We start from the raw sequence: 14,159 nt of genomic DNA, 5'->3' as shown, positions 1-14,159 counted from the left end.
AGGGCTGAATATTGACTGGTATAGTCTTTATTTGCCATCATATTCTATATTTCTGTATTTCAAGTAGAAATAAAAGAAGCTATTGTTTAAAAAAATAAATAAATAAATTGCATTTTCACTAATTAATGTGCAATGTACCTATGTGAATACTGTAGAGGTAAGAGTGACTTGTCCAAGGTCTCAATGAATGTCAGTAGTGGAATGAACTCAAGTGTATGAATCTCTGCAATGCCCTAACCACTCTGCAATGCTCCCTAGCACTAGTAACAGGATGAATGAAAGTAATTAGATAAAAGCCTCCTTTTTCATAATCTGATTTGCATTATTTTGGGTCCCTTTTACAAAGCTGCGATAGCAATCCCCATGCCGCAAATGTGACGCAGCCCATTGAATTCATATGGGCTGCATTGCATTTGCCGCTTCGGGACTCATTACAAAGGCTTTATAAAAAGGTCCTTTATGAGGACTTTTTAAGGGAAAAAGAAAAGTGAATTGTTTCCATTAACTTTTCAAAATACAGGGAATTAGATTTAAGAACTAGGCACTCAAATAAACTGTAATTATCTTGACTATACTTTTCATTTTTGCATTTTGTAGGTACAGAGTATATACCCTTTGCAAGATGTATGCTACATGATCCAGAGCATATATTAAGTTGAAATCCCAACTTCTCAAATGCATAGGTACTACAGTATTGTCAACTTAACTCCATGGGCCCAATCTTCAGCGGGACCTATGTGGGTGGGAGCCACTTGTACCTGGATAATTCCCACTTAGCGGGAATATTCCCAGTTTCAGTGACATGATCAGGATAATGCCACTGAAAATCCAGACAGACCATCTTGACACTACTCAGGTAGTGCTGGAGGAGACTGGTAGCAGAATTAGATTTTATCTAGGTATAAGCAGTATTAAGTGCCAGTAACTGGATAACCATCTAGTTAGCTTAGAGCAACCTTTATACCATCTTAAATTAATCAACTGTTTTATTGTCCCTTTTTTTAGGATTTTAGGGGTGAAATAAAAAAAAGTTCTTCCTATAACTGAGGCCCTAAGTATCTTATCAAAACAATCTTTATTTATATACCGTCAATGCCTCATGGAAGTTCACAGCGGTTTACATAAAAATAAATTAGTTATTACAACATTATAAACTGATTAGCATAGTGTTATATCTTTTTAAGTACAAATTCTTCAAAAAGATAGGTCTTTAGCTCTTTTTTAAAATTTGTTTATTTTTTTAATTTGTTTATTAATTGTAATAGGCAGAGTTTTCAATAGTTTGGCTGCTTGGTAAACCCAGGTTGAGTTGAAAATTCTGGTGTATGTTATCTTTTCAATTTCAAGAAAACAGAAGGTATGGTTTTGCTTAAATTCAAAGTTGATTTGTTAAAGAACTTAAAACGTTGTGGAATGTAATCTGGTGTGTCCCCAAAGTGTGTTTTTGAACAATACAGTATACATCAGTGCAGCGCCATAAAATAAGGTGTATCTTATCACTCTTTTTCAGTTTGAAAATTAGGGGTCCTTTTACAAAGGCGCGGTAGCGGTTTAACGCGCGGAATACCATGCATTAAACCACCTGCCGCGCTAGTACCTAACGCCTCCATTGATGAGGCGTTAGAATTTTAGGCTGCCGTTGGGGTTAGCGTGTGATGAAATGTCCGACGCGCTAACCCCCGTAGCGCGCCTTGATAAAAGGAGCCCTTTGTCTTATAGCTGTGTTTTGAAGGGTTTGTAGGTTTTTTTTAGTATTGATTTGGGACAGTCTAAGAAAGTAACATTGCAATAGTCCAATAACATTGCAATAGTCAAACACCCGAGGTACTATTGTTGTAATTTTGCATGCCTTTACTGGGGTTAGATATTCATCATTAGTCTTATCTTGAATATATTTATTCAAAACAGGCAAAGATAAGTGCGCTTCTTAAATTAAGTAACTCACCACATAAGATAAGTTAAAAAGAAATTTTGCCTGTTTTGAATAAATATAAAGGCATGAAAAATTACACTAGTAGTGCCTCAGGTGTTTGAGGTCTTAGGTTGAAATTGAATTCTATATGTGATTGTTCATAGAAAGTATGATATACATTAGTTGAACAATCTGATTTTCCTTTTCGGGCTCAAATAGTCCAATAATGACATGAATAATGATTGCACCAGTAAATGGAATTGATATGTTCAAAATATTTTCTTAACCTTCTAATCCCCCCATTTTACTAAACCGTGATAGCAATTATTAGTGCAGAGAGCCGAGCTGAATGCTCTGCGTTGCTCTCGATGCTCATAGAGTTCCTAAGAGCATTGGGAGCAGTACGGAGCATTCAGCGCGGCTTACTGCGCTAATAACCGCTATTTCAGTTTAGTAAAAAGGGAGGTAAGTTTCTAAAAAAGACCAAAAGACTTTTTAATTAATACATTGACTTAAGGTAACAAAGAGAGATTGTTATCAAAATGTAAACCCAGAATCCTAATTATTGAAACCAGAGTGTAATCAATACTATTAATTGATAGCACTTTAACTTCACTTCCCATTTTTGGATGATTTATTAAACAAAGATTTGTTTCATCTTTATTTAATTTCAATTGGTATATTGACATCCAGTTCTATATTAGATTCATAAAGTGACTTACTTTAGGTTTTATATCTTCTAAGGAGCAAGAAAAGGGGACAAAAATAGTGATATCATCTGCATATATGAAAGAAATGAATTTAGATTTTTCCAATGCATAACTAAACTAAAGCTTAACTTTGTATACTGAGTCATCATTCTGAGAAGGCTCGACTTGGTTTACAACAATTAAATAAACAGGGAATGATTTACAAATGATAAATAGAAGATAATAGCAAAATTTCAAAAAAATTAATTTTAAAAATGTTTAGCAAATAGAGTAGTTTTTAAAGATTTACGGAAAAATTGAAACGAACTGGAACTCCTTAAAAAAAATAACCTAAAGAATGTAGAAAAATATTGAAAAGAAAGGGTGATAGTGGAGAACCCTGAGGGACTCCGTAAACAAGTTGCCATTCTTTGAATATCCTGAAGACATTTTTACTTTATATGATCTTGTCAAAAAATTTTTAAACCAACTTAAAATGTTCCCTGATATGCCCAATATTCTTAGCAATAGAACATGAACTACTAAATTGTAGGCACTAGATAGGTCAAATTGAAGCATAAGAACTCTGTATCCTTTGAAATATAAATTCTTCCAATGTATAACATGGAATCCAGAATGGTTTTTGTACGATATTGTTATATTTGGTTCTCTGGCTTTATCAGATCCTCTGGATAAGTGGTAGTGCTGCTTACTGGACATATTGCTTACCTTTACTGTTGAACACAACAAAATAATCACAGATATTGTAAATAAATAATTATACTTTAAATATGTAAAGTGCTCAGACCCAACATACCAACCGTTCAGTGCAATACTAAACTGTGGTAGCCTTAGGGACCATCATAGCCTTTACAACAGGTGTGTCAAAGTCCCTCCTTGAGGGCCACAATCCATTCGGGTTTTCAGGATTTCTCCAATGAATATGCATGAGATCTAGTTGCATACACTGCTTTCATTGTATGCTAATAGATCTCATGCAAATTCATTGGAGAAATCCGTAAAACCCGACTAGATTGCGGCCCTCTAGGAGGGACTTTGACACCCCTGATTTACAGTTCCTTACCACCTCACATTCACGGAACTTAAAACTATTTTGAATGATGTTAAAAACCAACTTATCTTAAGTCCCGAGGCAGGAAGCTATTCAGCTCTGATGGAAAGGCTGCCACAGCAAAAATGCTAGTGCTATTATGGGTGTTTAAAGTACATAACCGCCATAATTAAAAATGGCCCCCCAACTCAAGTTTCACTCTCTTCATCAGGAGAGGTCACTACTGCCTTTATTGTTCAAATGAGTTTTTGCAATTGGAAAACTGTCGCATTGTTTAACATGACTTTTTGGTGATGTATCATTTCAGTGGTTCATTATTTAGAACAGAAGGCTACCAAACTTACCCCCCATTTAACGAACACGTGGAGGGGCATAATCGAAAGGGACGTCTAAGTCCATTTACATCCAACTCGCAAGTCATTCAAAGTTAAAAAAAGCCTAAGCCACATTTTCGAAAGATACGTCCAAGATTTTTTTTGGTTTCGAAAATTGTCTAACTATATGTCCAGCCAATCTGATCATCCAAGCCACTAAATCGTCCATCTTTATACCACATTTCCGTCCAACTTTTCGTCCAAGTCCAAAATGCCTAGAACAAGCCCTGTTGGACATGGGAGGGGTCTGCAAAGTGATGGACTGAACACCCAGAAATGGCACCTAAATAGTGGGTACCTTACAGGGCACTGATGTGAACTTCACAAAAAGGGTGACATGTCTTCTCCTCACTACAGCTCCCTTATAGGTCATGATGAGCCCCCCCCAAACCATCTCCAGAATCCCTTAGATCCACTTATCTACCACCCCAATAGCCTTTATGGCTACAGGAGCCACTTATATGCCAATAAAAAAGGGTTTTGGGGGTGTATAGGGCAGTGCACATGTTTAAGTATCAATGCAGTGATTACAGGGGTTTATGGGCATGGGTCCTCCTCTCCATGAGTCCCTAACCCACCCCCAACATGACTTAAGCTGCCTCTGTGCTGGACGACTAGGCTTTCCTAGTCTGGAGGCTGAATTTTAAAGTTATGATTAAAATTTTTATGGGGGTGGGGGGGTTTGGTGATCACTGGGGTAGTGCATGGGGGTCTATTTTATGTGTTTGCAGTGCTTATCTGGTGACTTTAGGTGGGTTTTTGTGACTTAGACCATGTTTTATCGCACCAGATATGTCTGTACTCAGGTTTTCAGCACCACTGTCCGGATAGTGGTTGACGTTAAAAATCCAATTATATCCTTAAACATCACAGTTGATATTTTAGAATAACACCGACCATGGAGTTTAAATATCAAGGGGGCTTATCTTTAACCTCTAAATCAATGTATTAATTCCTTTGAATAACATAACAAAATAAATTTTAGAATAAATCTCTCATATCATGTCTGAATTAGAACAATGAACAACCAATTTTAAATTAAAATCGAATACAGAAAAGACAAAATTTTTATTAGCAAGTCCAAATGACAAAATAACTAAGACATCGCTTCACCTTAATGGTCATGATTACCCAATTTTAAAATCCATAAAAATAGTAGGAGTCACTTTAGACTCCCATTTAACTTTGGTAGAACATACAAATTTGGTGGTGAAAGTGTGCTTTTTTACATTATGGAAATTAAAGACCATCAAAAATTATTTTGACTTTTTATCCTTTAGACCAGGGGTGCCCAACACGTCGATCGCAATCGACCAGTAGCTCAGGAAGGCAACACGAGTCGATCGCGGAGCTCATCCCGGGCTCCATGATAGACTCGTGTTGCTATCCTGATCTACCGGGCCGATCAGCCTTCCTCTCCAGTGTTCTCTCTAGGGCCTTTTAGCTGGGCAGTCCACCCAGCTGTCATCTGCTGCTGCCGCCGCTGCTGAACATTTAAAAAAAAAACGGATTGGAGATTTCAGCCCGTAGCGAACTTATACTCCATGGCTCTAACGTGTGCGTGCCGGCTTCCCTTCTCTTCCCTCCGAAACCGGAAGTTATGTCTTGGGGGGGGGGAGAAGGGAAGCCGGCACGCACATGTTGAGAGCCCTGAAGCAAGCGTTCGCTATGGGCTATGGCGGGAGACAGGTTAGTGAAGCATTTGCTCTTCTTCCTGCCGGGTCCTGCCTACTTTCTATTTCCGCAAAGGCAGGACCCGGCAGCATTTCCCCCAATAGGTCGATCGCGATCTTGGGCCAATCAGCCTTCCTCTCCCCGACAGCAGAATTGATGTCGGGGAGAGGAATGCTGGTTGGCCGAAGCAGGGAGAGCTTGGAGCGGCGTCGGCTTTCGGGCCTGTTATTGGTGGCGGTTTGGGGCCTGTTATTGGTGGTGGTTTGGGTCCTGGTCCCCGATGGCAGTGGCTTGGGGGTGGGCAGGGAGAAAGAAAGAAAAAGGGCAGGCAGGGAGACAGAAAGAAAGAAGAGAAACTGAAAAAAAAGAAAGGGAGGCAGAGAGAAAGAAAGGGCAGGGAGAGATGAAGGAAAAGTTGGGGGAGGGAACGAGGTCTGGAGGAGAGGAAGCATACAGGCTAAAAGAAGGGAAGAAAGATTGGATGCACAGTCAGAAGAAGAAAGTGCAACCAGAGACTCATTAAATCACCAGACAAGGTAGGAAAAATGATTTTATTTTAAATTTAGTGATCAAAATGTGTCTGAATTTATATCTGCTGTCTATATTTTACACTAAGGTCCCCTTTTACTAAACCGCAATAGAGTTTTTTAGCGCAGGGAGCCTATGAGTGTCGAGAGCAGCGCTGGGCATTCAGCGCAGCTCCCTGCGCTCTAAAAACTGCTATCGTGGTTTAGTAAAAAGGGAGGGGGGTATATTTGTCTATTTTTGTATGGTTGTTACTGAGGTGATAGTGCATAGAGTCATCTGCTTTGACCTCTTTGAAAAACCCTGGAATAGGAATGATAATTAACATTTTCTATGCGTACAGTGTGCGTTGTGTTTTTTTTTAAATTTTATTGTTGGTAGATCATTTTGACTTGGTCATTTTAAAAGTAGCTCGCAAGCCCAAAAAGTGTGGGCACCCCTGCTTTAGACTGTTGGTGCAGGCATTGGTATTATCTATATTGGACTACTGTAATATTGTTTATTTGGGCGCACCAAAGAAAGTTGTGAGAAAATTAAGAATAGTGCAGAATAAGGCTGTTCGCTTGATATTTGGACTGAAGAAAAGCGATCATATCAGTCCTTATTACCGATCATTGCAATGGTTGCCAGTGGAGGCATGACTAATGTTTAAATTTTCATGCCTCTGTTTTAAGTCAGTTTGGGGATTGGCACCTACCTCCCTGCTATCTCATTTCGTGCTATATAACCCCATGAGGATAACCAGAAATTGTAACCTATTTGCTTACCTGAAGATTTTAGGCTGTAAACTTACGTCCTATTTAGACAGGATGCTTGCATTTCAAGCAAGCAAACAACAGTCCTGGTTGAGTAACTATATCTGCAGAGCCATGCTGTCCTATGGCGCTTTCAGAAAAGAAATTAAGACAGTATTATTTGATAAATTTATCTCTTAATTCGTGTTTTTATCTTTAACACAATAATTTTACTGTATCAATTTAAATTTTAATGTCTTTTTAAATAATAGGCTATATTGTTATCATTATTATTTTGTATTTCACTGATTGTCCAGTTTTTTCTCTTTTGTGGAAACCGTCTAGAATTCTTTTGATTAAGGCGGTATAGAAAAATAAAGTTATGTTATGTTACATGTTATTTTTGAAAAACAAACAAAAACTGCAGGCAAAATTTATTGTACTAAAATTAAAATGCAGTGATATAAAACCTTTTTACCAATCAAGGGACCCAACATGGTCCGTGTTTCGGACAACACTCCTTCGTCAGGGGTCCATGGTACAAGTTTCAAGTTTATTAAAATTTTTGATTAATCGCTTAATCTTGCTTCAAAGCGATGTACATACATAAAAGAAAATATTTAAATTACAATTTCAAAATAAAATTACAATTTTAAAGATAAAAACAAAAAACATTAATTAATATATATTTAACCATTAAAATAAATAGAACTATATACGAACTAACAAACATGAATACAGAGGAAAAGGGGAAATGAACTACAATTTATAATAGAAAAGAAGGTAGGGAAAAACATAAGGATGGGAGTTTAAAAACATTGGCGAATAACAGTATTATTGAATTCTAGGGAAAAACTTGTTAATCAAAAGCATCTTTAAAAAGGAATGTTTTTAAGTTAGTCTTGAATTTATCAATATCCTGTTCTTTCCTTAAGTAGATTGGCAGGGAATTCCAAATTTGTGGAGCAGTGACAGAGAAGATAAATTGTCTTCTAGTATTAATGATTTTGAGAGATGGAATTGTTAATAGATGCTGTTCGTTGGATCGCAATATTCTATTTGTGGAGTAAGGGATTAGTGTTTTAAAAATAAATGCCGGTGTTTTAAAAAACATTGCTTTAAAAGTAAGTAGGCTTAGTTTATATGTTATTCTATGGGATACTGGTAGCCAATGAGCGTTCTTGAGAAGTGGTGTTACATGATCAAATTTTTTTGTCTTTGTTATTAGTTTAATGGAAGTATTTTGTATTATTTGAAGCCGTCTTATTTCATTCTGTGCAATTTCTTTATAAAGGGCATTGCAGTAATCGATTCTAGAGATTACTAAAGAGTGGATCAAGATATTTAATGATTTAGAACAAAGATATTGTGAAAGAGAACGTATTTGACGGAGCCTATAGAATGATGATTTTACGATACTACCTATTTGTTCATGAAAAGTTAGTTTACTGTCAAATATGACTCCTAGGATTTTAATAGAGTCAACTAATTGCAAAGGAATATTTTTTATAGTGATAGGAGCGATAAGTTTAGGAGATTCTTTCCATGGAAAAAGCATAGTTTTGGTTTTTTCAATATTAAGAGCCAACCTATTTATATCTAACCATTGATGGATTTGTTCAAGTTTATTATTAATTGATATGATATCTAAAGAGTTATTAGGATCCAAAGGGTGCAGAAGTTGAATATCGTCAGCGTATGCAAATACATGAAAACCTATAGATTGGCAGACAGTCATCAGGGGTGCAAGAAAAATATTGAAGAGTAGGGGGGACAGAATAGATCCTTGGGGAATACCAAGGGAAGTTAAAGAGCTTTTAGAGTTTGAGTTATTAAATATAACTGTAGAAGTACGATCAGTAAAATAAGATTTGAACCAAGACAATACTTGATCAGTAATACCAATAGAATAAAGTCTGTCTAATAAAAGATGGTGATCTATGGTGTCAAAAGCAGCAGAAAGGTCGATGGATATTAATAAAACCGATTGGTGATGATCCAAGTAATAATGTATTGAAGAGGTCATTCCTATTAATGAATGCTCAGTACTATGGTGTTGTCGGAATCCTGTTTGGTTCGGATGAAGAACGTTGGTTTTTTCAGTAAATTCAGAAATTTGATTGAAAACAATCTTTTCCGTCAATTTAGCCATAAAAGGAAGATTAGCTATTGGCCTATAGTTTGAGATTTTTTCCGAACTGGTCTTATGATCTTTTATAATAGGACGAATAACAGAGGCTTTCCAGCAATTGGGCATATTACTTTGTATTAGACTTTCATTTATTAATTTTAGAATGAAAGGACCAAAGAGTTCAAAATATTTTTTTAGAATGAATGGAGGAATTGAGTCTACTATCGAACTCTTTACATTAATAGATTTTAATATAGATTCTAATTCATCAAGACTGGGCAGGTTGAAATGGGAACATGTTGAATATGATATATTTGTGATAGGATGATCGTTTTGAATATCGGACTGCTGTTTTGTAAAAGAATTCCTAATGGTTTTAATTTTTTCAATAAAATAATCTGCAAGGTCTTGAGCTGTTGGTAATGAGTTGTAAGTTTGTGTTTGCTGTTTTTTTATGTTTGTTAATGAATTTAGTAATACATATAGTGCTGAAGGATTTTTAGCTTTTATTATTTTTTCTGAGTAAAATTTTGCTTTTGCTTGATTAATTTTTGATTTATATAATTTTGAGAGCTCTTTAAATAGTTGAGTATTTTCATGCGTTTTGTTTTTTCTCCATTTACGTTCAATAATCTAAGTTGCTTTTTCATGAGTGCAAGATCAGCTGTGTACCATGGATTTTGAGTTCTTTGTGCTGAAATTATTTTAATTTGAAGTGGAGCACGCTCATCTAATAATGTATTTATGGAGGAATTCCATTGATTTAGTAGAGTTTCCATATCAGTATTGTTTGCATTGGAAAAATCAAGCTGAAATGATGATCGAATTAATTCTGGGGTAAGATTATTGAGATTTCTAAAATTAATTGTCCGATTTTCAGTATGAGGCTTTTTATGTGTAATAGAGTACGATATAGATATTAAAAAATGGTCGGACCATGGAACTGGAAATGATGAGTTTACAATGTAATTTGAAGTTGCGGATCTAGGAACTATAGCCATATCTAATATATGACCAGCTTGATGAGTTGGTTGGGTCAATAAAGGGTGCAAATCTAAATAGGTAATATAAGAAAGTACAGTTTTGGTGTAATTGTTAGTAAGATCGTCAAAATGGATATTAAAATCTCCCAAAATTAATGGATTTAGTGTAGAAGAACCAAAATCAAAAAGAAGAGATTGTAGGTGGTTAAGAATATCAGTACTAATTGGGGGTGGTATATATAATAAAATAATATCTGTTTTTGGTTTGGTTTGAACGGAAAATTGTAGATATTCAATATGTGTATTTGAAGAAGAATCAAGTTTATTTATTGGAAGGGAATCATTATAGATAGTTGCTAAACCTCCTCCTTTTTTATTGCAGCGATGATTGAAAATAAATGAAAAACCAGGGGGGCAAGCATAATCAAGGTATGCTTCCTCTCCTTCTAAAAGCCATGTTTCAATTAGACATAGAATGTCAAAAGAATATTGAGTGATGAGGTCTTTAAGAATATGGTATTTTGATTTAATGGAACGTATATTTATTATACCTATTTTAAGTTGACAGCTTTTCAAGTCTGAAGATGGTAAATCTATTGTAGTGGAATATAATCGATGAGAGATTAAAGATGAATTTGATATAGCTGAAGATGTTTGTTGAGAATCTAAGGGAATTTTTCGACGTTCAGGGTAACGAGTATTATTTATTTTGTTTTTTAATTTATAAAGGTAAATAAGGTATGAAAATATACCGCAAAAAATGAAGGTAACAACAAGTGCCTGTGTGTTCAATACGCTGAGAATCGCTGCCAAAAGTGGTGCATCTCAAAAATTTTGCCTGCATCTTGTACATAGTCTGCAGTTTTTGTTTGTTTTTCCTGGTTTGGTGATTTCACTGCAGATTTGGTTGGATCCCTTTTTGTTGCTACATGTTATTTTTGAGGCATGTGGCATTTTGGATGGAAAGTATTAAACAAGGATAGGTGTGATATCCCTTGAAAGTGACAGTGTAAGAACATAAGAATAGCCTTACTGAGTCAGACCAATGGTCCATCAAGCCCAGTAGCCCGTTCTCATGGTGGCCAATCCAGGTCCCTAGTACCTGGCCAAAACTCAAGGAGTAGCAACATTCCATGCTACCGATCCAGGGCAAGCAGTGGCTTCCCCCATGTCTGTCTCAATAACAGATTATGGACTTTTCCTCTAGGAAATTGTCCAAACTTTTCTTAAAACCAGCTACACTATCCACTCTTACCACAACCTCTGGCAATGTGTTCCAGAGTTTAACTATTCTCTGAGTAAAAACAAACAAACCAATCTTCAATCCTTCTACAAACCTCTAATGCTGTGTTGCACAAAATATTGGTGGATCCATGGCCCCTGTGACCCACCCCATTCCACTGCTTATTTATTTATTTATTCATTCATTTTCTATATCTCTCTTCCAGGGAGCTCAGAACGGTTTACATGAATTTATTCAGGTATTCAAGCATTTCCCTCTGTCTTATACTTGGGAATGTGGTATTAGACTGCTAACACTGCTATCATGGTTGGTAGAGCTTCATTAAAGTATCATGTCCATAACCTTGAGCTCAATGTAGACAACATGCTGTTCCCGCAGGTCAGTACATCCCTGTACAGGAGAAGCGCAAGAATAAACACCTGGAAAGAGGCTGGGAAGGCAACAGCAGACACAGAAAATATGATATGCCACAGCTTTCTAGGGTTTCAGTACAAAAGCTAGATCTAAATCTGATCTCTCAACCTAAGAAGGAACCCACCTGGGATGTGAATGAAGCATGTGCTGGTGTTTCAGAGGTAACCTTCTAAAAAATAAAAAATTTTCATAAATCACTTTTACTGCATGCTATATCATGCGACAAGACCCACAATGTGAGTCCACGAGCAACTAATCTAATATAATAAAATGCTAGGCCGCGCATGCGCACTCAAAAGTCGTGTTCCCTGATCCGTCGCGGAAACACGAGTGCGCATGCGTGCCCACGGCTCTCTCGCGCTTATGCTCAAGCCGCCGCCATGGCTCCTCTTTTGAACCACACCAGGGAGGCCTACTGCTGGACAGGGGAAACAGAAAATAGGTACTGCTGGACAGGGGAAGAGGTGCTGATGGAGGGGGGGGGCAAAAAAAGGAAGGGAAGCCTACTGCTGGACAGGGGAAACAGAAAAGAGGTACTGCTGGACAGGGGAAGAGGTGCTGATGGAGGGGGGGGGCAAAAAAAGGAAGGGAGGCCTACTGCTGGACAGGGAAAACAGAAAAGAGGTACTGCTGGACAGGGGAAGAGGTGCTGATGGAGGGGGGGGGCAAAAAAAGGAAGGGAGGCCTACTGCTGGACAGGGGAAACAGAAAAGAGGTACTGCTGGACAGGGGAAGAGGTGCTGATGGAGGGGGGGGCAAAAAAAGGAAGGGAAGCCTACTGCTGGACAGGGGAAACAGAAAAGAGGTACTGCTGGACAGGGGAAGAGGTGCTGATGGACGGGGGGGGGGAAGGAACGGAGGACTAATGCTGGACAGGGGGAGCAGGAAACAGGTACTGCATGATGGACAGCCGAGGAAAAAGAAAGACAGAAAGAAAGAAATACAGAAACAGGCTAAGGAGAGAGAGAGAGAGAAAGAAAGAAATACACACATATTCTAGCACCCGTTAATGTAACGGGCTTAAAGACTAGTACACAAATAATTTTACTCTGTCAATATTCTGGCTCTACGCCTACAACACATGTGAACTTCAACAGTATTCCAAGGACTGTTAGTAGGAAGTAAAACAGCCCAAGGAAGTTGAACTATCCCATAGTTTTCCAGAGATTATCTTTTTTGTTTTTACGTGTATGTATATTACCCACCTCCCCCTTTTACAAAGCTACTTTAGGCTTTTCTTATCGCTGGCCGCAGCGATATTAGCTCTAACGCAGCTTCTTAAAAGGGGGATTAAATTCTTATTCATTATTTATTAATTATTCTTTATAGTTTATGATACATTATATGACCCCAGAAGCAGGCCCAAAGAGTGACTTACACCTGTGTTGAACTCCTTTTTATGTGATCTTCTGCAATAAAGAATTTTAACCAACTATCAACATGTCTGCTTCTTCATCTTACAGAGTTTTGTTGGCCTTACTAAGCATATATCTGTTTATAATTTGAACTCTGTTTTCTTGGTAATCATAAACAGAAATGCACATTCATTTGAAATGACATGAGAAATGTCAACAATGTTTTCTGTGTCTCTCTTTTGTTTTTAACACAGAATACGAGAAAAAAAAACTTGTTTTTGTTAATGTTTTCAGTAGTGCTCATTATTGCACAATCATTTGCACTATTGCTCAAATAGTGTATAGTGCAGTGTGCTTAACAGTACTCCCTATTGCTCAATAGCCTGCATATTTGTCAATTGGCACACTATTAACCTACAGGGGGCACTATTGAGCAATAGTGTATACTACTGGTATTGATGACATTGCACCCGAAAAAAAATGAAATATTTTAATACCCAGATTTAACCAAAAATCGTGTAAATGACAAGGAAACTAAACAAAATAAATGTTTTTGGCTTGCACATCCCTAATTGTACATGAGCCAGTAGTAATTCTTTTGTTGCCATAAGAATTATCCAAAGATCTTTTTGTTATCAGTTTTAATACTACAGATGTCCCTGCTTGAGATGTCAATGTTGTCTGAAGAGCTTGTATAGAGCACCATCACTGGTGTTTGGGGGCCAGATATCTTGCACCCTTGATAAGGAGGAAGGCATCTCTTATTCTGATCATTTCCTCATTAGGCTGCAGGAAGCCAGTGGGCAAAAACTGCACAATTATTATGCTGTACAGTGCCTATGATTTGTCTTCTTATTTAGAGGTAGTTTTTTGTTGTTTTTTTTATAAAAAAGCTTTTCCAATCTTTCCATTTCAAATGTCACATTTAATTGAGATCAGGGATTACATTATCTGACTGCGTGGTTACAGAGAGAGAGAAATGAGAAACTACTATTATTAAGCAACAAAGCCATTGGTATAAATGTACAGGAAATTCAGCAATGAAGAGTCATA

The 14,159-nt window shown here is 37.1% G+C and overlaps 1 protein-coding gene across 6 annotated transcripts in view; it reads left to right on the top strand.

Annotated features, from left to right (window-relative positions):
- KIAA2012 (KIAA2012 ortholog) overlaps positions 1-14,159 on the top strand; it is a 262,432-nt gene that overhangs the window by 60,183 nt on the left and 188,090 nt on the right. For 4 of the 6 annotated variants that reach the window (XM_033946967.1, XM_033946966.1, XM_033946965.1 and 1 more), the window contains one exon: positions 11,716-11,912. The exons of 1 other annotated variant lie outside the window; for it this stretch is intronic. In XM_033946967.1, the coding sequence (XP_033802858.1) occupies positions 11,716-11,912 (197 nt within the window). Of the gene's footprint in view, positions 1-597; positions 684-11,715; positions 11,913-14,159 lie in introns of all 6 variants that reach the window. One more of the 6 variants, XM_033946970.1, reaches the window with a different exon arrangement.

Source organism: Geotrypetes seraphini, chromosome 5 (assembly GCF_902459505.1).
Source record: "Geotrypetes seraphini chromosome 5, aGeoSer1.1, whole genome shotgun sequence".
Lineage (NCBI taxonomy): Eukaryota > Metazoa > Chordata > Amphibia > Gymnophiona > Dermophiidae > Geotrypetes > Geotrypetes seraphini.
The sequence above is the reverse complement of the archived record's forward strand: the minus strand, read 5'-3'. Positions and strand labels throughout refer to the sequence as shown.